Source organism: Falco punctatus (assembly GCF_963210335.1).
Source record: "Falco punctatus genome assembly, chromosome: 9".
Classification (NCBI taxonomy): domain Eukaryota; kingdom Metazoa; phylum Chordata; class Aves; order Falconiformes; family Falconidae; genus Falco; species Falco punctatus.
Window position 1 is genome coordinate 48,038,711 of NC_137589.1, and position 20,134 is coordinate 48,058,844.

General features: G+C 66.4%; 2 protein-coding genes across 5 annotated transcripts; both read right to left on the reverse strand.

Annotated features, from left to right (window-relative positions):
• Positions 1–17: 17 nt before the first annotated feature.
• On the reverse strand, positions 18–1,331 carry PHPT1 (phosphohistidine phosphatase 1). Its single transcript, XM_080402263.1, has 3 exons — positions 1,169–1,331; positions 779–903; positions 18–405 (listed from the first exon to the last, which is right to left on the reverse strand). Exons 1-3 carry the CDS (start codon positions 1,317–1,319, stop codon positions 313–315), a joined length of 369 nt encoding a protein of 122 aa, XP_080258389.1. The 5' UTR covers positions 1,320–1,331; the 3' UTR covers positions 18–312.
• Positions 1,332–1,641: 310 nt separating this feature from the next.
• Positions 1,642–17,448, reverse strand: AJM1 (apical junction component 1 homolog). Of its 4 annotated transcripts, none has more exons than XM_080402183.1 (3): positions 11,998–17,448; positions 7,652–7,725; positions 1,642–5,794 (listed from the first exon to the last, which is right to left on the reverse strand). In XM_080402183.1, the coding sequence occupies exon 3, from the start codon at positions 5,729–5,731 to the stop codon at positions 2,486–2,488; it is 3,246 nt and encodes a 1,081-aa protein (XP_080258309.1). In that variant the 5' UTR covers positions 5,732–5,794; positions 7,652–7,725; positions 11,998–17,448; the 3' UTR covers positions 1,642–2,485. The 4 variants fall into 4 exon arrangements, with proteins under 4 accessions (XP_080258309.1, XP_080258306.1, XP_080258307.1 ...); XM_080402180.1 differs by having other exon boundaries at positions 11,317–17,448; XM_080402181.1 differs by having other exon boundaries at positions 1,642–6,466; positions 6,504–7,725; positions 11,317–17,448.
• Positions 17,449–20,134: the final 2,686 nt, after the last annotated feature.

Sequence of the window (20,134 nt, forward strand, 5' to 3'; positions counted from 1 at the left end):
GTGACCACGCGAGCAGCTGCGCTCCCTAACGTGTTTAATTCTCACATACACGTGTGGGACAAACCCCCTCATCACAGGGAGGCTGGGGCAGAGCACCGACCGGCTTCACCGAGGCTTTGCTGCGCTGGGGAAGTGGGGAGCACCCACGGTGTGGGGGAAGTCCGGTGATGGTGGAGAACGGGCGAGTTCAACACAAATTAAAACCAGGAGAGCCCTGAGCGCTGCTAAGCGCAGCGAGCCTGCTGCCACCACCCCGACACCGGGTCTGGCCACACCAGCTCCAGGCTGGTGCCGCCGCCCGGCCAGAGCAGGTCAGTAGCCTTCATCTGCCCAGGTGACCTCATAGTCCGGATACTTGGCTTTCAGCTTCTCCGTAGTCACCGAGTGGTCCGCTCGCCCAAAGCCCTGGTGGAGGAGAGGGTCTTGAAGTTGAGCTGGCGCAGTTACCACCCCTGGCGGAGCTCGGCAGACCCCCGGCAGCGCAGCCTGTGCCTGTGCCAGCCCCATCGGCTCCGATCCCTGGGTGGCAGCAGCTCGTGGGCAGCTCAGCCGGGTCCCGCCACCGCACAGCGCCCAGGCAGGGGGACAGTGCCACCCTGGAACGGGAAACGTGGCACCAGTATCACAATACCCTCCCGGGGGGATGTGGGCACTGCCGGCCCCCTGCTCCCGAGGGGATGCGGTGCCCCGGGGGCTGGCACAGTCACCTGGGCTGCCGTCGGGAAGGACGAGCTGCGTCCCCGGGTGGGTGTCCCCCGCCCTGCCGCACCCCGCTTACCACCGAGTACCCGTAGACGTGGATCTTCCTCTCCTGGGGGCGGTGGGAGAGGCGGCCGCCCCCCAGGCACTCGCAGCCCAGGCCCTGCTGCTTCAGCTCCTCCGCCGTCCGCTCGTAGAGGTCGGCTGCGGGGGAGGGAGCCGTGGGGTGATGCACGCGTGGGGCGGGGGTCGAACGGCGGGGAGGGGGGGGTGGGGCGCAGGAACCCACCGGCTGATCCACCGCCCACGGGGGTCCCCGGGGCAGCCCCGCCCAGTCCCCCCGGACCCGCGGGATGGAGCCCCACCGGGGATCCCGCCCGCCCGCCCCACCGGGGATGCCGACCCCCCGGCGTCCCGGCCCGCGCCTCCCCTCACCCGAGCGCGGCCGCCGGTGCCCCGCGCCCCTCACCGTGGTACTCGGCCCAGCCGTGGCCGCGCACGACATCCTTCCCGGGCCCGCCGGCCGCGCGCACGCGCAGCAGCACGTACTTGAAGACGCCGTCGCCGTCGATCTCCACGTCCGCTACCCCCTCTAGCCCCGCCGCCGCCGCCGCCATCATCGCCCCGCCCCGCCGCCTCACTCCGCCCCTTCCGCCAACCAGCGCCAGGCTCCGCCCTGGGCCCCGCCCACAGCCCTCAGGCCCCGCCCCCCGGCGGTGGCGGGGAGCCGTGCGCGGGGGGGAGCGCGCTGCGGCAGCACCAGGGCGTGCTTGGGGGGGGCGTCCCGGGGCACCAGCCCCCGCCGCAGGGAAGGGGGAGTGGGCTGCCCGCGGGTAGGGCGGCCGGGAGTGCGGGGCCGTGAGGCATCCCTGCGTGAGCGGGGGGTGGCGGAGAGCCGGCGCGGTGCCAGCTTTGCCTTGACCCCGGCTTAACACGCCCCTCCCCGCCCCCCCCCCCCCATCTCCCCTGACACCCCCTCGGGCAGCCCCGAAGCCGTCCCCGCCTGGCATGCCGCCCCCCCTCACCCGCGAGTCCCCCCCGCTGCCCCTCTGCGGCGGCCGGCCCCACTGCTGCGCACAGCCCCCCCCCGGCTGTCCTCCCCCGGGTGCCGCCTCCCGGCACCCCCGGGCTCGGGCCCCCCGGCACTGGGCACAACCAGAGCTGCAGCAGTACCCAGGGACCCCCCAGCCCTGTCCCACGTGCGGGGGCCGTACCCCACCAGAGACCTTACGGGGGGCACCCAAGGGTGCCTGGCAGCCACCCCCTATAGGGTCCCCGCTGCACCTAAAGGTCGTACAGCAGCGTGCTCCCACCACGGGGGGGCCGCTGCCACCGACACCGCAGGGCTGCCAGCAGCACCCGTGGGCCGGGTGCTCCACGGGGCCCCTGTGGGGGCTGGGCAGGGCCCCGGGCCTATGTGGGGGGCTCTGGGGGTGTGCAGGTGGGCAGAGCTCTGGGGGGTACCCCCACTCTGGTCAAGCACCGCTCATCCCGAGAAGGCTCTGTGGGGTCTTGCCAGGATGCTGGCTGGGACCTGTGCTCCATGGCCCATGATCCCGTCACCCCACAGCACCCCCCAGCCCAGTCGGCCCCCTGCCCGCTGCTCTGGCTCCAGCCCCCCACCCCCAGCCAGCTCCGGCTGCCTGCAGCCTGTCACCGCCTCCTTCCCCCAATACCACATCCAAGAGGGGGTCCCCGTCCCACCGCACTGACAGGGCAACACCTATCTACAAAGGGGGGGGTGGGGGGGTGACGTGGGGGTGCCAGAGGGGTCCCCACCCCACGTTCACATGATGTCGTCCAGGAGGTTGGGGCTGGCCACCCAGTCGAGGGTGCGGGGCTCGGAGGCTGCCATGATCATGCACATGAACTGTTTGCCCGTCCTCTTGTCGATGGGGTAGATGGTGGTGGGGGTGAAGCGCTTGTTGCTCTCCACGAAGTCGCAGAGCTGCTCGTAGACGGCAGGGAACTCATGCCGTAGGAAGACTCCACGGATGCGCAGCTCCCGCTGGATGTTGATGAAGCAGACCTCCCGTGCCTTGCGGCCCTCCTCCCCCTCCTTGTCGATGTCCGCTGTGCCAGGCGGTGGGGTCAAGATCAACGTCTCCATGTCCCGCTCCTTCTTCAGGATCTTCTTCTCGGGGCTGGAGGAGGCTAAGGCCACCTTGGCATATTTCCTGACCGTCGGCACCTGTGTCTTCGGTGATGGCCTCTCTGGCACTTTTTGGGTGACGGCCACGGTTACATTCAGGAGGAAACATTCGTCAGGGTCATACTGGTTGCCCGTCTCCCGCAGCTCCCGGGCATACTCCCCCAGGTTGTCCGAGTAGCTCTCCAACTCCCGCAGGGACAGGTAGGTGGGAGACATCAGCAGGCTCTCCAGCCCGAACTGGAGGAAGTTCTCAGCCGAGCCGGCATTGGGGAAGCCCAGGAAGAGGACACCGCGGCCGCGGGAGAGGTAGCCCACCTTGGCGATGCGCGAGAAGGCCTTGTGCACCTCGGTGTTCTCCCGGCAGAACTGCAGGACGTGGCGGCAGACGCTGCCCACCCGGCCATAGACGCAGCTCTCCTTGTGTGTGTCCCAGTCCTCGCGGCGGCAGTGCCGGGAGCAGTAGTAGGTGTAGCAGCTGTGGCATGACTTGAAGTAGAGGCAGGCGTTGAACATGGTCTCCGTCCGCCGGCACTTGGCGTTGGAGCACATCATCATGTCGTCCTCCTCTGCGCTCAGGTCGGGCGAGCAGTTCTCCGGGGACTTCTCGAAGGGGCCAACGGACAGCGGGGCAGGCGGGGGGCGGGGGGCGCTGGCGCGGGAGCTGGGACCTGGCTGCTCCTTCGTGGGTCGGGGTCCCTCGGGCACAGCGGGGGGGACCCTCCTGCCCTCGCCCCGCCGCGGGGGCCCTGGGGCGCTGGTGCTCAGAAGCTGCTTGAGCTGCTCAGCGAGGCTGTCCCTGTCCCCGGCGCGGTGGCCCGGTGCCGGTTTGTAGTCGATGACAAGGTCAGTGATGAGCTCGTCCAGCTGCTCCAGGCTACGCTGGCGCCCTGAGCTGCTCTCCCTGGGGACGGGCTGCGGGGCACAGGGCACGGCGTAGGGACCGCGCTCCCGCCCCGCATCCAGCACATCCCAGCTGGCCGAGCGCCTCTCGCTCCTGCCCAGCCCGTCTGCTCGGATGTCGTTGTCGGTGATGGTGATCTCTGGTGTGACATACCAGGAGCGACTCGGGGGGCCACGGCCACCGTCCGCGTGCACCCTCTCGAGGATGGAGCTCTCAGAGAGGGACAAGGCTGCGTAGCGCTTGGGTGAGCTCGACAGGTTGATCACCACCGGCTGCCGGCGCTCCTCGGGGGATAAGGCACGGTGGTGCTCCTGGGCGAGCAGGTTCTCGTAGCTGCGCCCGCGCTGCAGGACCTCCTCCCTGCGCACCGCTGGCGCCAGGATGTTATCCCAGGATTTGGAGTAGTGCTGGGTCTCCCGGCCCAGCCGTGGGGGGGTTACACCGTAGCTGGCGTGCCAGGAGGAGACCATGGCCTCACGCCCGGCCGGCTGTGGGGTGAAGCGTGACACTTGCAAGGTCTGGTAGGGCATCGTGCTCCGCTCGGGGCAGTACCAGTCACTGAAGTGCAAGGGCTGGGCGCTGCGGGGCGGGGGACACGTCCGCGACAGCATCTCCCGCTCCCGGTACTTCCCGTAGTCCTCGGCATAGAAGACCCGGGCAGAGGAGCCGAGAGCCGGGTACGTCCGGGCATCCTCGGCGTAGAGGGTTTTGACAGGGGTGCCGCGGGGGGCGTAAAAGCGGGGCTCATCCCCGTAGAAGGCACGGGTGGGTGCCTCCTGAACGGGGTAGCCCCGTGCCTCGTCCACGTACAACGTCCGGGGTGGCACCGTGTGGACAGCAGCTTTGGCTGGGTCCTCGGTGTAGAAGTGCGGGGGGATGGCGTGGCGGCCGGGGTAGGGGTAGCTGGCGTAGCCAGAGCTGCGGAGGGGCACAGCGGGGCTGGGGCACCGCACCGCATCCTCTGCATAGAAGAACTTGGCGGGGCCGCCGGCAGCCGAGAAGGTCATGCAGCCCCTCTCAGGGTACTCCCTGAACTCCCGCGAGGCTGGCACCGGCACTGTTTGGTACGCCAGTGCCCGGGGGTCTGCCTCGTAGTACTCACCGGGATAGGGCAGGAGCGGGGGGTCCCCACTGTAGGAGTCACTGGGGGTGGGCGTGCGGGACGTGGATGCCTGCCTGCTCCCCGGCACCACCAGGCTGCGGGCAGCCCCGGGCGCGCGGGGCCAGCGTGGCGGTTCCTGCCGGTTCTGGGCTGCCCGCAGGCTGCGCGCCGCATGCACCAGCACCGCCTCGTCCGGCTTGATGTCCACCCGGCACTTGACGTGGGGGCTGGCACCCACCTTGGCACCTGGCCCCTCCTCGAAGCAGTTGCTGCCCAGGCAGAGCGGGGAGATGCGGCTGACGCTGCTGCGCTGTGGCTGCAGCTTGATGGGGTGCACCTCGTTAGCCAGCACCCGCAGGGGGACCTGGCCCTCGCGACGTGGGGACGGCTCGGTGCGGGAGGGCTCCCGCGCCACCCGCAGCGCCTCCCGCCCGCGCCGGGCTGGCGGCGGTGACGATGAGACGGCGATGGGCACGGGGGTGAAGGTGGACTTCACCCGCGGCGCGCTCTTTGAGCGGGCGCGTCGCTTGGGCTCGCTCCTCGGTGCAGGGGGTCTGCAGGCATAAGGGTCCGGCTTCGGCGGCGCCCGCCTGCCCGGTGGTCCTGGCGTGGGCTCGGGGGTGCCGGGGCGCGGGCAGGGGCGCTCCATAGCCTGAGGAGGAGCGCCCAGCTGCTCGTCCAGCGACTCAAGGAAGTCAAAGCTCCTGCAGTGGCGCTTGTTGAAGGGCTGCGGCTCGCGGGGCAGGGACGAAGACATGGAGGCGTCACATTGTGCCAGGGGCTGGCAGACGATCGAATCCCCAGGGGCTGTGGTGGCCACCTTTATGTCTTGGTACACCGTAGACACCAGGATGTCAGGTGGGTCTGTTCGTGTCATCTTAAAAGCGACTCTTCTCCCGCCAGCTCCCCTTCAGACGGCCTCAGAGGAAGGCAGCCGGCCCTGCAAGAGAACAGACGAGGCACCTAAATCCTGGCAGGGACCTCGGGGAGCCACGACGGCACTGGGTAAATCCCCACAGCTCCTGGCTCGGGGTGGGCTTTTGGCCACTTCTTCAGAAATGAGGGTTCGGGGGCGTCCCAGCCTCCACTGCTGCTGTTAATAGTTGGATCCCGACTGGGGGAAGAAGCTGGAAAAAGGCCCCAAATCCGGAGTGCAAATAACAGAGCAGATGGCTGCCACGGGGCAGCCGGGGAGGGGTGCCAGCTCACCGCAGCGAGAGGAGGCCACCGACCGCCGTGCCTACGTTCCTGGGGCGCAGGACATGGGGAGCCTCTTGCAGCATCATGGAAATGGGGCTGGGGGGACCCAACAACAGGGTTTTCCATAGCGGATGGGGAACGTGCCTGGCCCCCTGCTGTGAGCATCCAAGTGGCTGTGGAGTCTCCTGGGACCACGCATGCCCACGTCCTAGCATACGCTGTGTCCAGTGCCAGCGTTGTAGGCAGGGCAGGCAGGAGCTTCACCCAGGGGTGGGTACCATAAGCACCCACTGTGGGGGCTGGGAAGCCCACGCAGCTCTGGAGCTCTGAGGGGGGGCAGGAACAACACCCCCCCGCCATGGCAGCTGCACCCACCACGGCCCACAAACACCTCTGTGGGGTGCCAACAGTCCTGGCTGCTCACAGCTGCATCGCTCCCTGGGGCTCACCTGGACTGGCACAGGTGGCACTGGGTGCTGGCAGAGGGGTGCTGTGCTGGGTACCCCAACCCTGTGTGCCAGCAGCGACTGCTCCATTGCTTCCCACAGCTCTGAGCAGGACAGATCAGGGTCCCTCTGCCACAACCCTGCGTTGGAGGGGCTGTGCTGGCTGAGCACCCACTAGCTTTGTCCTCTCCCATGTCTGTAACCGTGACACGTCTCCTGGGCTGGAGAGTGAGTGGGATGGCAGCTGCAGCTCCCACGGGACATGGGTCCTGGCACCCACCATGCACCAGCACCATGCATCCCACCTGCTCCAGGCTGATGCTGCATGGGTGGCTGGGGCGGGCAGAGACCCAAGCCACATGCGTGACACAGCTGTGTGGCAAGGGGAGATGTCAGCACAAGCTCCCCAGCATGCCCAGGAGAGCAGACAAGGTGGTTTGCCCGCAGGACCTGGTGGGTTGTGGCACTGACCTTCACCAACAGCCCATCGAGAGCCGGCTGCAGGCTGCCATTGGCACTGAGCAGACGTACACCCAGCTTTGCTCACGGCAGGGATACCTGGCCGGCTTTAATGCTCATCACATCCTATGAATCTTTGCTTTTTTGGCCACCTGGCCACCGGGGAGTGCAGGTGGGCACCAGCTGCTCCACAATGCACTAAAGTTGTGTGGAAAAGGCCAGCAAAATGCATTTGGCTTTAAACAGCAGCAGAGGACCACAGGGAAGGTATTTCTGGGAGGAAAGGAACAAATTTTATTTGGCAAGAAGAAGTATTGACTATGCAAAGATAGGGAGGGGGGCTTGGGTCCCCCTTTGTTATCCAGATAAAGCCCTGTCTTGCCCCAAGGCCACGGAGAACAGGTGCCAGAGTGAGGTGAAGCCAGTGGGGTTGAGGGTGTCTCTCCGTGTGGTGGGGAGAGCTCGATGCCAGAGGGAGATGGGAATCCCAGTGCCTCCGGGGCTGGGGGAGCAGGTTTGCCCCCATAGCAGTGGCTCAGCATTGGCCCTGCTGCATTAAAATGCTCGGGAGCTGGGCCAGATCCAGGAAGACAGCACCCCGCGCTGCCGTGATGCTGACAGCAGCATTGGGACGCCCATCCCCATGGTATCGGGGTGGCTGGTGGGCAGGGAACCACAGACCAGGGTCCTACCTGGTCCGGCAGCAGCAGGGAGGGAGTGGGAGGGCTGAGCTGGCTGAGGACCCCGCGGCGGCTCCATCCCAGCACTGAAAAATAAAAGAGGCATGTCAGGTGCTGGGGACCCCCCAGCCATGGCAGAGGGGCGGCTGCCTGGGCCATGGGATGCCTTGGGGGGACATCAAGTGCTCTGAGAGACCCCTGCAGCCACAGTCCTGCTGAGCCTGACTGAACTGTAGCCCAGTGAAGCCCCCGTGCGCAACCCTGTGCCTGGGGGACGTGGGCACCACATCCCACCCACAGACACCACATCCCACAGGCACCACATCCCACGGGCACCGGCATCCCACGGGCACTGTCACATCCCACCCCGCACCCCAGCAGCACCTCACCGCCTGCAGAGCTGCACGGGGTTGCCATGGTTTCTCCAAATTATTCCTCCAAATTATTCCTCCTCTGCGAGGACAGCGTGGGTTGCGGGTGTGTGGGGAGGCTGCTGGGGCGGCAGTGCTGCAGGGGGCCGGGGGGAGCCGGGCTTTGTCGCACCACAGGGAGAGCAGGGCACCCACAAAGCCATGAGCATCCTCTACCCATTGTGGGGGCAGAGCTGGGACAGCCCCACCAGCACTGCCAGTGCCCCGTGCCACCGTGCTCCCACACTCTGTCCCCTGCGCTGAGTCCCGTCCACAGGGAGTGGGTTTTGTGTCCCCTCTGCTCTCCTACCCCCTGGCTGGAGGGCACCAGGTGCCCTGCTTCACTCCCAGCCCTGCTGGCTCTCGGCGGACACCAGGCTCCCTGCCCAGGGTCTCCATGCTGTGTCACCCTAGGGGTGCTGACACCGGCTGGCAACGCTTGCAGAGCTGCTGATGTCCACGAGCTCCCTGCGCAGGAGCCACCCCTCGGGGCACGTGGCCCCTGGGGACACAGCCAGCCCCATGCCCACATCCCCACCCCAGGGAGGGCCCAGGTGGTTTATTGCAGAGCCCCCCATCATCCCACTGCTGGGCAGGACACATGGACACCAGCCCAGCCCGACCCCAGCACAGCATCTCCTCTCCAGCACACCCACGGTGTCACCGAGTGGCACCCAGTGGGACCCACCCCGTGCCAGTCCACAGGGCCACCCCACAGCTCAACCCAGCACTGCTGCAGAGCCCAGTGCCACCCACCCAGCCCTGTACTGGTTGCTGCCCGCAGCTGGGGGCTGCCCTCACCCCCAGCCCAGCACCCCACGCTGCCCAGCACGCAGCTCGCACCATGCCACACGTGAGCACCCGGCCTCCGGCAGCTCCAGCCCACCGGAGGGTTCTGAGGACCGGGAGTGACCACGGGCTGCTGGAGAGGCCCGTGGGAGGCTGCCGGGAACTGGGTCACTGCCTGCATGTGGCACGTGCCGGCTGTGCAGTGGGGCTGTGCAGTGCCCTGCCGGAGCACAGCACGCCACCCAGGCACCGCAGCACCCTGCCCGGGCACCGTGCCCCTCGCTGCCTGCCCCACGCCCGCGGTGAGCGCGCTGCCTGCCTGCTCTGCACTCAGCACTCTCCGCCAGTGCTCTGCCTGCAGCCTGCCCCCACGCTGCCTGCACACGCTGCACCAAACGCACTGCACGGGTGCTGCCCATACACTGCACTCACTGCACCGAGCACTGCCAGGGCACTGTCCCCACTGCCAGCATGCTGCCCTGATGCTGCCTGTGCACTGTACAGCGTACGCTGCCAGGACCCTGCCTCACGTGCTGGCAGCCTGCTGTGCCCACATGGCCCGTGCATTGCCCCAAGCTGCCTGCACGCACCACCCCACAGCCTGCCCCTGCTGTGCTCAGCACCACCAGGGCACTGCCACCTTGCTGCCACCCCATGCGCACAGCAAGGGTGCTACCTGCACACACTGCGCCGAGCATGCTGCCAGTGCACTGCCCCCTGCACGCTGCCTGGGCACCGCTGCACACCCTGCCCACATGCTGCCTGCACCACATCCCACTGAGCACTGAGCTGGCAGGCAGCGCTGCCTGCACGCTGCCTGGGCACACTGCAGTGGATACGCTGCCAGCACGCTGCCTACACATGCAGTGCACTGAGCACACTGCCGCTGCACCACTCCGCAGGCAGCCCGAGCGCACTGGCAGCACACGCTGCATTGCACTGAGCTCACTGCCTGTGTGCAGCCCCATGGGCACTGCCAGCAGCACCACGCTGCCCTGAGCACGCCAGCGGTGCCCACATCTGGAAACACAGCCCAGGCAGCATCTTGTGTGCTCTGCAACCGCCATGCTCGTGGAGATGATGCTGGGGGTACCGCCGGCACGCTGCCATGGGTGCAGTGCCCGTGCATGCTGTGCCATGGGCACTGCCAGCACACAGCCCCGCTGGCCACAGGCCTGTGCACTCCGTGTGCATGCCAGGAGGGCGGGAGGGCGCTGCTGTGATGCTGCCTGTGCACACGCTGCCTGGGCACTGCCCACACGGGGGGCTGGCACCCAGCACTGCCCACAGCGAGGGAACCTGCTGCCCCCCAGCCCTGCCCTGGGTATGTGGCAAATAGACACCCCCTCCTCTGAGCCACCCCTGGGGCACCCCCCAACACATACAGCACCCTGTGCCCCTGTGGCGTTGCTTCCCCATGCACACCGCACTGCCCCTCCACCCCCCTCCCCATGCCCCCCAGCCTTGACCCATGCAGCCCTGTGCTCCTGCCCATGCCCCTATCCCGTGTGCCCCTGGCACCCCCCCTATGTCCCCCAGCCCATTCTCTGAGCCCCCCCTGGCTTCCTGCGTGCACGGCTGCGTGGCCACAGCCCCCCTGGGTGCCTCAGCACCCCCTGCCCTGCCTGCACTCCCAGAGAGGCTCATCCTGCCAGGGGCAGCAGCACCCCTAGCCCGACCCCAGGAGGTTACCCCCAGTGCTGGCACCCAAGTGAGGGGTGAGCAGCACCCCAGCGGCAGCAAGGGACACCCCGACCCCAGCCTGCCCCTGGTCAGGCCCTGGCACCCCACCCTGGAGGGGGCACCCACAAACGGGTCAGGTCAGGGGCAGGGGGGCTGGGGGCACCCTGGGGCACCCCGGGTGGGTTCCCAGTGCCCAGCCAGGGTCGGGGGTGCCGGGGGCGGTCCCCGGGGTGGTGGTGGGGGCAGCGGGTCTGTCCCGTGTGCTGCTGCCGCCGCCCCCCACAGCCCCCAGGGCGGTGGCCCCGGGCACCCCCCGCTGCTGCGCACCGGCACCGGGTGGCACCGGGCCCGCTGGGCCGCGCAGGGCGCTGAGCACGGGCCGGCATCGCCGGGTACCGGGGCGAGGTGGCCCGGCCCGGGCACTGCGGCGGGACGGGATGAGGATGGGGACGAAGATGAGGAGGGGGATGAGGATCGGGATGGGGCACACGGGGGGCTGCGGTGTGGGGGACTGGGATGACTCGGCCCGGGGGCGCGGGATGGAGATGGCCCGGAGGATATAGGGAATGGGGGGATGGGGGGAACGGGGGGAGCATGGGGGGGATGGGATGGCATAGTCCGGGGGGGTCTCGGGGGGATGGGATGGGGATGTGGAACGCGGCAGGATGAGATGAGGGCTCGGGGAGGGGGGCATGGGAGGTGATGCGACGGTCCGAGGAGGTCGCGGGGGGGCTGGCTCGGTCGGGGTCCCCCGGGAGCACGACAGGGCCCAGCCCCCTCCCCGGCCCCCCTTACCTGCTCCGCGCCCACCGCACCGGCGGCCCCCCCGTCGCATCCCTGCCGCCGCGCTAGGCTGGGGCTGCCGCCGTTCCGGTGGCCATGGCCCGGCCCGGCTCCGCCCTCCTACCCGGCACGGCACGGCCCGGTAGGGCACGGCTGGGCACGGCTGGGCACGGCCCGACGCTCCGCCGCGGCCGCCCGGCTCCGCCGCCGCTTGTTTTCCCATAAATACGGCAGGCGGAGTTACCGGCCGGGGCCGGGACCGGGAGCCACCCACCGGCGCCGCCCCCGGCCCCGGTCCCCATCACCGGTCCCCGGTCCCGGTCCGGCTCCGCTCGGCCCCGGCCCCATCCCCATCCCCGCCCCCTGCAGCATCCCCCGCCCACTGCGGCCCCCCGCCGGGGCAGCGTCTGGAGGGGCTCCGGCGCCCCGGGCGCCTCACCCGGTGCCATCCCCCGGGAGGGTCCCCCCGCAGCCGGGGTCTGGGCACCCGCAGGACCCCCAGTGCCCCCCGACAAGGCACCGGCATCTCTCGGAGAGATGCCGGGAGGGCTCAGCCCCACGTCGCGCACCACGAGCCCACCACCCCCGTGGGAAGCTGTGCCCTCACGGGCACCTGCCCTCGCGCTGGCAGCCCCCGGTGCCAGCCAACAGCCCCCCTGTCCCCACCCCCGGCAGCACCGCATCCCGCCTGACCTTGGCACATCACGGCGGCCCTGCCCGGCCGCAGCCAACTGGGCAGCGAAATCCCCGCTAAGCTCCTCCGCGGAGTGGCCTGGTTTTCCCGCAGGGACCAGGGCAGCCGGAGCCCAGCGGGGGGATGCTCAGCCGTGCGATGGGCAGCGTGCCCAGGTGGCCAAGGAGGCGTCTGGTGGCTTTTGGCATACGACAGCTCCAGTGCCCGAGCTCTGCCTCAGTTTCCCCATCTCCCACCTCCCTGAGCCAGCATCTGCTGCCCACCGCCCCGAATGCACCACTGGCTCAGCACCTGCGGGTGCCCTGGCAAAGGGGCCTCGGCACTGGGGACCCACCGGGAGCTCACGTGGCTCTGAGCCCAGTGCCAAGGGCTGCCACTCGCCACGTCGCGGCGTGGTGGGTGTGTACTGGGATCTGCTTCATTTCAAAATCCTCCGAAGCCAGAACCCTCCTACCCCTCCGCTGTGGCACTGGGAGCATCCTTCCGCCACCCCCTACGCCTGCACCGGGCAGAGGAGCAGCAGTGTGAGCACAGGGGCTGCAGCACGCTGGTGTTGCCATGACTCCTGCAGGAATGCAGCCCGGGCTGATGCATTTTGTCCCGAAATGCTCCCTGTGCTCCCGGGGATGCTGTGGGCACGGCTGAGCTCACTGGGGCCAGCAGCACGTACCCTGCCTGGGACTGGGCTGAGCCCCAGGAGCTCATGGCACAGGTGAGTGGGGTGCAACAGCTGGGGGGAGCTGGGAGCTGGGAAGCAGGGTCAGCCCCTCCCTGCTGCACAGACAGGGCCGAGCGGCTCCCCAGGGCCCTGGGGTCCCCCTGCTGTCGTCCCCCCCCCAAGAGCTTCCATTTTCCTCCCTGCAGGATGCAGCGCTTGGGCTGCCGGCTCAGCAGCTCCTGCTGCCCCCGGCTTCCTGCCTCTGCGGCCCCCACGGCCCCCATTGTGATGCTCCATCTGGTCCCTGCCTACTGCTGGCCCACGCCAGCCAGCCCTGTGCCTGCGCTGAGCACTGGCGAGGCTTGTGGCACGGCTGCTGATGCATGTGGGAGCGTGGGTCAGGCCAGCTCGCTGCTCACAGGGGTGCCAGGGCCCAGCATCCCCCGTGGGTGCAGTCACCCTGATGATGCAGGAGCCCAAATCCTACGGGAATGCCTAGAGACCCAGCGTGGAGGATGCTGCTGCCAGGTGGGCACTCAGATCACAGAATCATTTAGGTTGAGATCATCTAGTCCAACCTTTAAATGCCTGCCCTGTGGGCATCCCCTGCGGTACCACCCTCTGTCCCTGCAGCTGTGGCAGGGGACAAGTGGGCTGGACTGTGTCCCCCCACCTCGTGACATGGGGCAGTGGGACCACCTGCTCCCCCTGTGCAGCTGGGAAGTGCTGAGGGATCCAAGTGAACCATGGGCACGTCTTCACCCCACTGGAGAGGGCAGTGGCATGGCATGCGCTGAGGTGGCTGGGGCTGTGGACACCTCCTCCTCCTCCAGCCAGGGGCAGCCGGCAGGGAGAGAAGGGAAGACCCCACAGGAGCAGGGAGGCTGTGGCCATGCTGGCTGTTAGGGCTCGCTGGGAGCTGGGCAGAGGGGCTCTGGCAGCAGCTGACACCTTCCCCTGAGCACCGTGGCACGCTGCTGCTTTGGGCTGCGACAGCCCCAGGCACCCAGTCTGGGGCACTCGGGGGGGGGGGGGGGGGGCAGCACCAGCCCAGCCCCACGGGTGCCGAGACACCCCAGCGTGGCCCTTGGGCAGGGGTAGGGGGCTGCCCCTGGTCCTCTGCCCGCTGCCTGCAGGGGCTGCAGCCCCTCAGATGGAGGGGACCCCCTTGGCACAGCCCCCCACATCAGCCCCATGTGGGCAGCAGGGCTGTCCCCTACCCCTGCACACAGTGTTGGGTGCCCGCCACGGCTGCGCAGGTCCAGGCTTGTCCCTGGCCGAGCTGCCGGGGGCCCTGCGCTGCCGATGGGGCACATGTGAGCGGCCAGAGGGATGACACGAGCTGGAGTCCATTCCGGCAATCCTGCAAGAAAAAGGCTGGCCCAGCACCTGTCCCCAGGGAGGAGCAGCCTCTGTCCCTGTGCCTGGGGTGCGCAGCCCCACTGTGGCTCACCATCAGGGCCGGGAGCAGCCAGGGTGGGCTGGTGCGGGGGCAAGCCCCGTCTTCTGCTGGGGCTTCTGTCTGCTCGGTGCTGGGTCCTGCCCCAGACCCAACGGGGAGTGGAGCCAAGCAATGACCGCGTCCCCGTGACTCAGTTTCCCCACATGCTCCTGCCCCGGTCTCCGGTGACAGACCCTTGCTCCACGACAGCAGCTGTAGCTGTTCATGGTAACCGCTGACCGACTGCTGGCACACGCGGTGCTGCGGCATGTCCTGGCTCTGCCCTGGCCGGCACCGGCTGGGGCCGAGGGCTTGGTTTGTCACCCTGTCACCACACGAAGTGTGCCCCTGTCATTGTGTCTGCGTGTGACAGACTCAGTTCTGCTGTGCCCTGGCCAAGGGGGAAACTGAGGCACAGAGGAACAACGTGCCCACAGGTCACACTGGGGGTCTGTGGTGACGCTGGGCACTTGGCCACCCCCCAGAGCAGAACAGAACTCGGCTTGGGGGACATGTGGGGGGCTCACACCTGTCCTACACAGCCTGCAAGGCTGGGAGGGGTGTCCTCCCCAACAACCAGCCCACCAGGACCATGCAGAAAGCTGGGAACGCAGGGCTGGAGGACGACGCAGACAGGCAATGCCTGGGGGCCACCCACCACCCTTGTCCTCAAAGGCCACCCATCCCACTACGGTGGAGCCGGGTGCCTCCTTGCTGCTGTCCTGCCGGTCCTGGTGCCAGGGTCACCAGCTCTGCTGCACCCCTGGCTCTCCCACACAATGTCACCAGTGCCTCCCTCCAACCAGCACGTCCCCATGGGTGCCAGCGAGTGGCTGCAGGGTGACCCGGCAGAGCCAGCCCCAGCGCTGCGTGGTAGGAAAATGGAAATAAACCCCCCAGGTTTCAGGGCTGGCTGGTTCCACCAGCCGCCTGCCTGGCCCAAAGCCCTGCTCACTCCCCGCTTGCTCGTGAGATTCAATACCCACCTGGCTCAGGGTATCAGATCTCCTGGGCACCAGCCCCGGTGCCCTTTGCTGCAGCTCGGAGCAGGAAGGGGGTGCCCAAAGCGGGGTTCCCCCGCGTGTGCCCCGGGGATGCTGACCCCGGTGGGGCTGGGCATGGCCACAGGGGCCAGTCTCCAAACCTGTGTCACGCTGAGAGCGGGGACTTGCCGAGCCAGAGCAATGTGACAAGGGACAGGCGCTGCTGATGGGCACCACATGGGCATGGGTGGAGGAGGACAGCTCTGAGCGTGCCAGCACGGGGCAGTTTGGAAGACAGAAAGACATTTCTGGGCATTTGCAAAATGCTTGATCACTCTGCCAGGAGGGCCAGACCCTCACCGGGGAAGCAGGTCCAGGCAGGACAAGGGGGGCAGGGAGGGAAGGTCTCCAATAAAGGGGTTTTCATAGGACTCCCCCAGCCCCAGTCTGGCAGCAGGACTGGGGCACTGGTGTGGTGGTGTCAGCGGAACCCAGTGTGGCCCACTCCAAGAGAGCAAAAGGAGCCAATTCCTCAGAGAAGCTCAGAAAGCAACAGAGGAAAACTAATTCGAAGGACATCGAGCACAAAGAAATGATGTCCACCTCTGCCGTGTGTGCTGGGCTAATTATTGAGACGGCAAGGTGGAGCATCCTCGCCCGGATGGCTGCACCTTGTGCTGAAGCTGCAAACCTGCTGGCTCATCCCGACGGACCGGCAGGCAGGCCGGCATCGGTCACACGCTGGGACCTGCTCAGTGGGATGTGACAGGCTGGCAGATGCCAAGTGGCCAGCAGGTCCCGAAAAGGCCCAGCGTGGGGAGATGGGGGCCAACCTGCCCTCCCACAGGTGCCCTGGCAAGCTCAGGGGACAGGGCAGACTAATCCTGCCTGATGGGTGCTCCAGCTGTCTGGGGCAGCAGATCCCTACTGGCAGCTCGGGATCTACTGCCACTCAGCACAGAGATTCCCATACTGGGTTTGCTGGTGAAGGGCCAGGCAGCCCCATGGCATAGCAGTGCATTGAGAGGGAGGTTGAGCTGGGCAGCTCAGCACCGGCATCGTGATGGGAAGTGACAGCACAGCGCCAGCAGCCACCAGCATGTCCTCGGGGCCACCCGTGAGACCGAGCCCGGAGTCAGGGCGATTGCACCCGTGGGGTGACGGCTCAGCAAGAAACAGGGCTGGGGTGCGACTCGCGTCGAGCGTGAGCAGCTCCGGTGAGGCAGGTGGGGAGGTGGCTGCTGGGTCTCGCTTGGCTTCCCAAACGCTGCAGAAACGTGCACGACCGCAGCGTGCAGGCTGTGGGAGCGAGTCGGGCTGCTGCACCGAGCATTGGGAGGCAACGCGGGACCCGTGCCGTGCCACCTGCGCCCACCACACTGCAGGAGGGGGAGGCAGCAGGGGCTGTGGCACCCACCTATGGCCATCCTGTGGGAAACAGGGGTGCTGGGCGCCCAGTGCCCTGCCATGCCCCCAGCAGCCTGGGAGAGAGCCCTTCTGGGGACCTGTGTGCAACACGGACGGCACGGGGAAGGTGCTGGGGATGCGGCACATTGCCCCGCTCCCTCCCGCGCTGCTGAATTTACACAGGCATTAATATTTGATCCCTTCCCTTCGCCCCAGGCTCATCACTCCCCAGTTGCTGTCCTCACTGCCCGAGGCGGGCGGCACACTGCAGCCTGTTGGGGAACAGAGCAGCCACCGCAGGGCCAGCGGAACAGCTTTGGGGTGGCCAGAGCCAGTGACTGGCACCCGTCATGCCCCCTCCCCTGCCCGTGGACAAGGGATTGAGGTGGGGAGCAGCACAGGCAGGCCTGGGGGAACGGGGCAGGACAGTGGCATGGGCATGGGGAAGACCTCTCCCGCTACCCACCCCCCCACCGCAGGCAGCACCACTGCAAGCTGCTGCAAAATTCCCCGTTTCCAAGGCAACGTGGGGATCCCACAGCTGGGAGCAGGCAGAGCCATGAGATGGGATGAGATGCTCACTGCTTCCCTGCCTGCCTGCCTGCTCACTTGCCCCTGGCTGCTGCCCGTTGGGTACCCCGCAGCTCCTGACCGGGAGAGATGCTCTCATTTTCCCTCAGCAAGGAGCAGCTGAGCTGGCTGGCGTCAGCGTGACGCCCACGCTGGGTGTGGGGGGCTCTCCCCTCCTTCCAGCTTCTCCTCTTCCCCTCACATCACCTCCCTTCCTCCAGCTCTGAAACAAGGGAGAAGCCAGGCCCTGCTGCCTGCTTCAGGGGCTCGGGAGGGAGCTGGAGCCTGCCCTGCAGCCCCCAACAGCTTTGGTAGCAGAAGGGGATGAGCGTGAAGCCTGTAAAGCAGCTGCTGCCTTGAGGGTCCCTGCCTGTAAGGAGGATGGCAAACCCCAAACGACAGGTCGATCCCCAAAGGCCAGCAGGCAGCAAGTCCTGAGCTTAAGCACAGGGCACCCACCTGCTGACCCACAGCAGTGCCAGAGGCAGGAGGATGCCCCATTTGGGGGGCCCTCACCCCCCCGGTGGCTGCAGTGCTGCCCTGCCAGCAGAATGCAGCGCGTGGTGGGAGCCGTGCCCAGCAGCCCGGGCAGGGCAGGCAGCACCGGCACCAGGCAGGGCTGCCAGGCATCATGCCAGCCTGCCCCAGCGATGCCACACGCCAGCACCAGTCGCTCATGATCCCCCGAAATCATCAGCCCCTGCGGTGACGCACGAACTGACCTCCTCGGTGCTGGGCTGACACCCCCCCCCCCCCCCCCACCGGGCAGTGCCCACCGCCCTGCACCCTTCCAGGGAGCTGTTTCCTGCCAATGGCACAAGGGGTGTTTCTCCTACCAGCTCCGGGGAAAAGCCTGCTCTTTTCCCAGCCTGCTGGCTCCTTCCTGCAGACAGTCTGCAGGCGCCAGCAGTCTCCGTCTGCAGCTGCCACTCAGGCCAAACCTCAGGCGCAGGCAGAGCTTCCACCATGCCGACACGTGCTATCCTGGAGCAGGGAGAAGCATGCTGAAGAGGGGAGACTGGCATCTCTCAGGTGTCCCCTGTCACCAGGAGACACAGCTTCCCCCTCCTCATCCTCTCACCTCACCTCTGTGGTGATGGAAAGCCACACTACTGCTTCCCCTCCTTGTTCCCACCGTAAAGCAGAACCTGCCAACAGTTTGGAGATAACCAGGAGCTTTCTGGGTTCCCAGGCTGGCTGGCTGCCCCACAGCAGCATCCTGCACACAGCTCCGAGCAGAGCACACCTGCGTACAGGTAACACCTCCTGCTTTAACTCCTAAGGTGCTCTGGCTTTCCACAGGCTGCTCTGTGCCTGAACCTGCAGCTTCAGCCAGCTACGCCACATTTCACCTGACCAAGGTCTGCCTGAACCTACGGGACCCCTGGGCTTCGGCCACCGAATCTCTCGGAAGGTGTCAGGGGATTATTTCCCTTTGCTCAGCAACTTCCCTGTGAAGTGGTTGAAAGTTGAAGACTGGATGCTCACCGTGAGCCACCCCATGCTCACATGACATGCCTGAGATGCTGAAGACTTGTTTTGGAGGCAAACCCACAAGTTAAAAAGGCTCAACTACTTGCCCTGGTATTTTTAAGCAGCAGACAGAGCCAACACTGGATTAATTATATTATGCCATGATTGAGACTGTTGCTAGGTTACAGCAACCGGTCCCTAAGCCCATCCTACTGCGGGATTTCCCCAGAATCACTCATTTGCAAGCTCAGGGGCATCCCAGAAGGACAGGCAAGCACTACGGCCTCTCCAAGAAGCAAGACCCTTGACTGCAGGGAAGCTGCAGGCAGCACACACACATTAGACATCTTGTCCCCAGCCCAGTCACCTGCCCGCTCGCTGCCCTCCCTTCAGCTCTGCCTGGCCTGGCCTGGCCTGGGCTTGCTGCAGCCCAGGTGTTTGTCTGGCCCCACAGCACCTCCAGGAGCCTGTGGCTGCTCACAGAGCACGTCTCCTCCAAAAGCACCTTTTCAGTTACCACATTACTTTTGTGTCCTGCTAAAACCCAAGTTTCAATAGCCTTTTCGCGTTCGCTGCTGGAGGGAAAGAAGCAAATTCCCACCCTGGGCCTTGGTAAGCCAGGGAAAAACTTGTTATGACCTTACAGGAGCAACAGAAATAGGGTGAAGCCAAATTTCTCAAAGGGCAGGATTGCTGCGCTCCTTGCATGAGGCCCTTGTCGTAAATCATAGGGAATGCTGAAGACCTGGTGCACCGGTGAGCTGGCTGCTAGCTGCAAGTCCCCAGCAGGACACAGCTGTGAAAAAGGCCAGCCCCATCACAAGGTGCAGCAGGAGATGTATTGTACAGGATTATTAAGTTCTAGCCCTGGCATGACCTCATCTGGACTGGCACGGCCACAGAAAGATGAACTCAAAGGGGAGCCGGTGCCAAGGACGGCTGCTAGCACAGCCGGGGGACAGCCTGTCCAGCACAACGAAAGCAGAGCAGGGATAGGAGCCCCGTCTGCACAGGGCTAGGAGGGGGGAGCAGTATTTAAACAACAGTGCTGGCAAAGGAACAAATAAGCATAAATTGGCCAGGAATAAATCTGGACGGCAATTATGAGACAGCTCCTGAGCCTCAGGGCAGAAGGCTGATGGACAGCTTTCCGCAGGGATGCCGAAAACTGAACTAGTCCGGGGGTGGTGGCAGCTGCAAGGACTGTCAGTCCGTCCTTGTGCTGTTCCTCTACCTGGTGTCTTGACAAGGGGCTGGAGGAAGCCATACGTTGAGCACCAGGAGATGTGGCCCTTTCGGCACAGGCTGTGCCATGCAGGGGTAGGGTACGCAGCTCAGCAGCAGTGCTAAGCAGCTTGATTCTCTTGCAGGGATGAGTTCTGTGACAGCCACTAACAGATTAACACAAGCAAGAGATTTAGCAAGCAGGGATGGGCACCTGTGCTAAGGAGACCTGGGCCATGAGGGAGAAAGATGCTGTGAGCGTGCTGCCTTTGCACAGGAGGAATCCTTGGGGAGAGGATGTACAAGCACAATCCATACAGAGGAATCAGACAGCTCCACGCCACTCGGGTGCAGTTGAGCTGGAAGGTCTTGCTAAAATC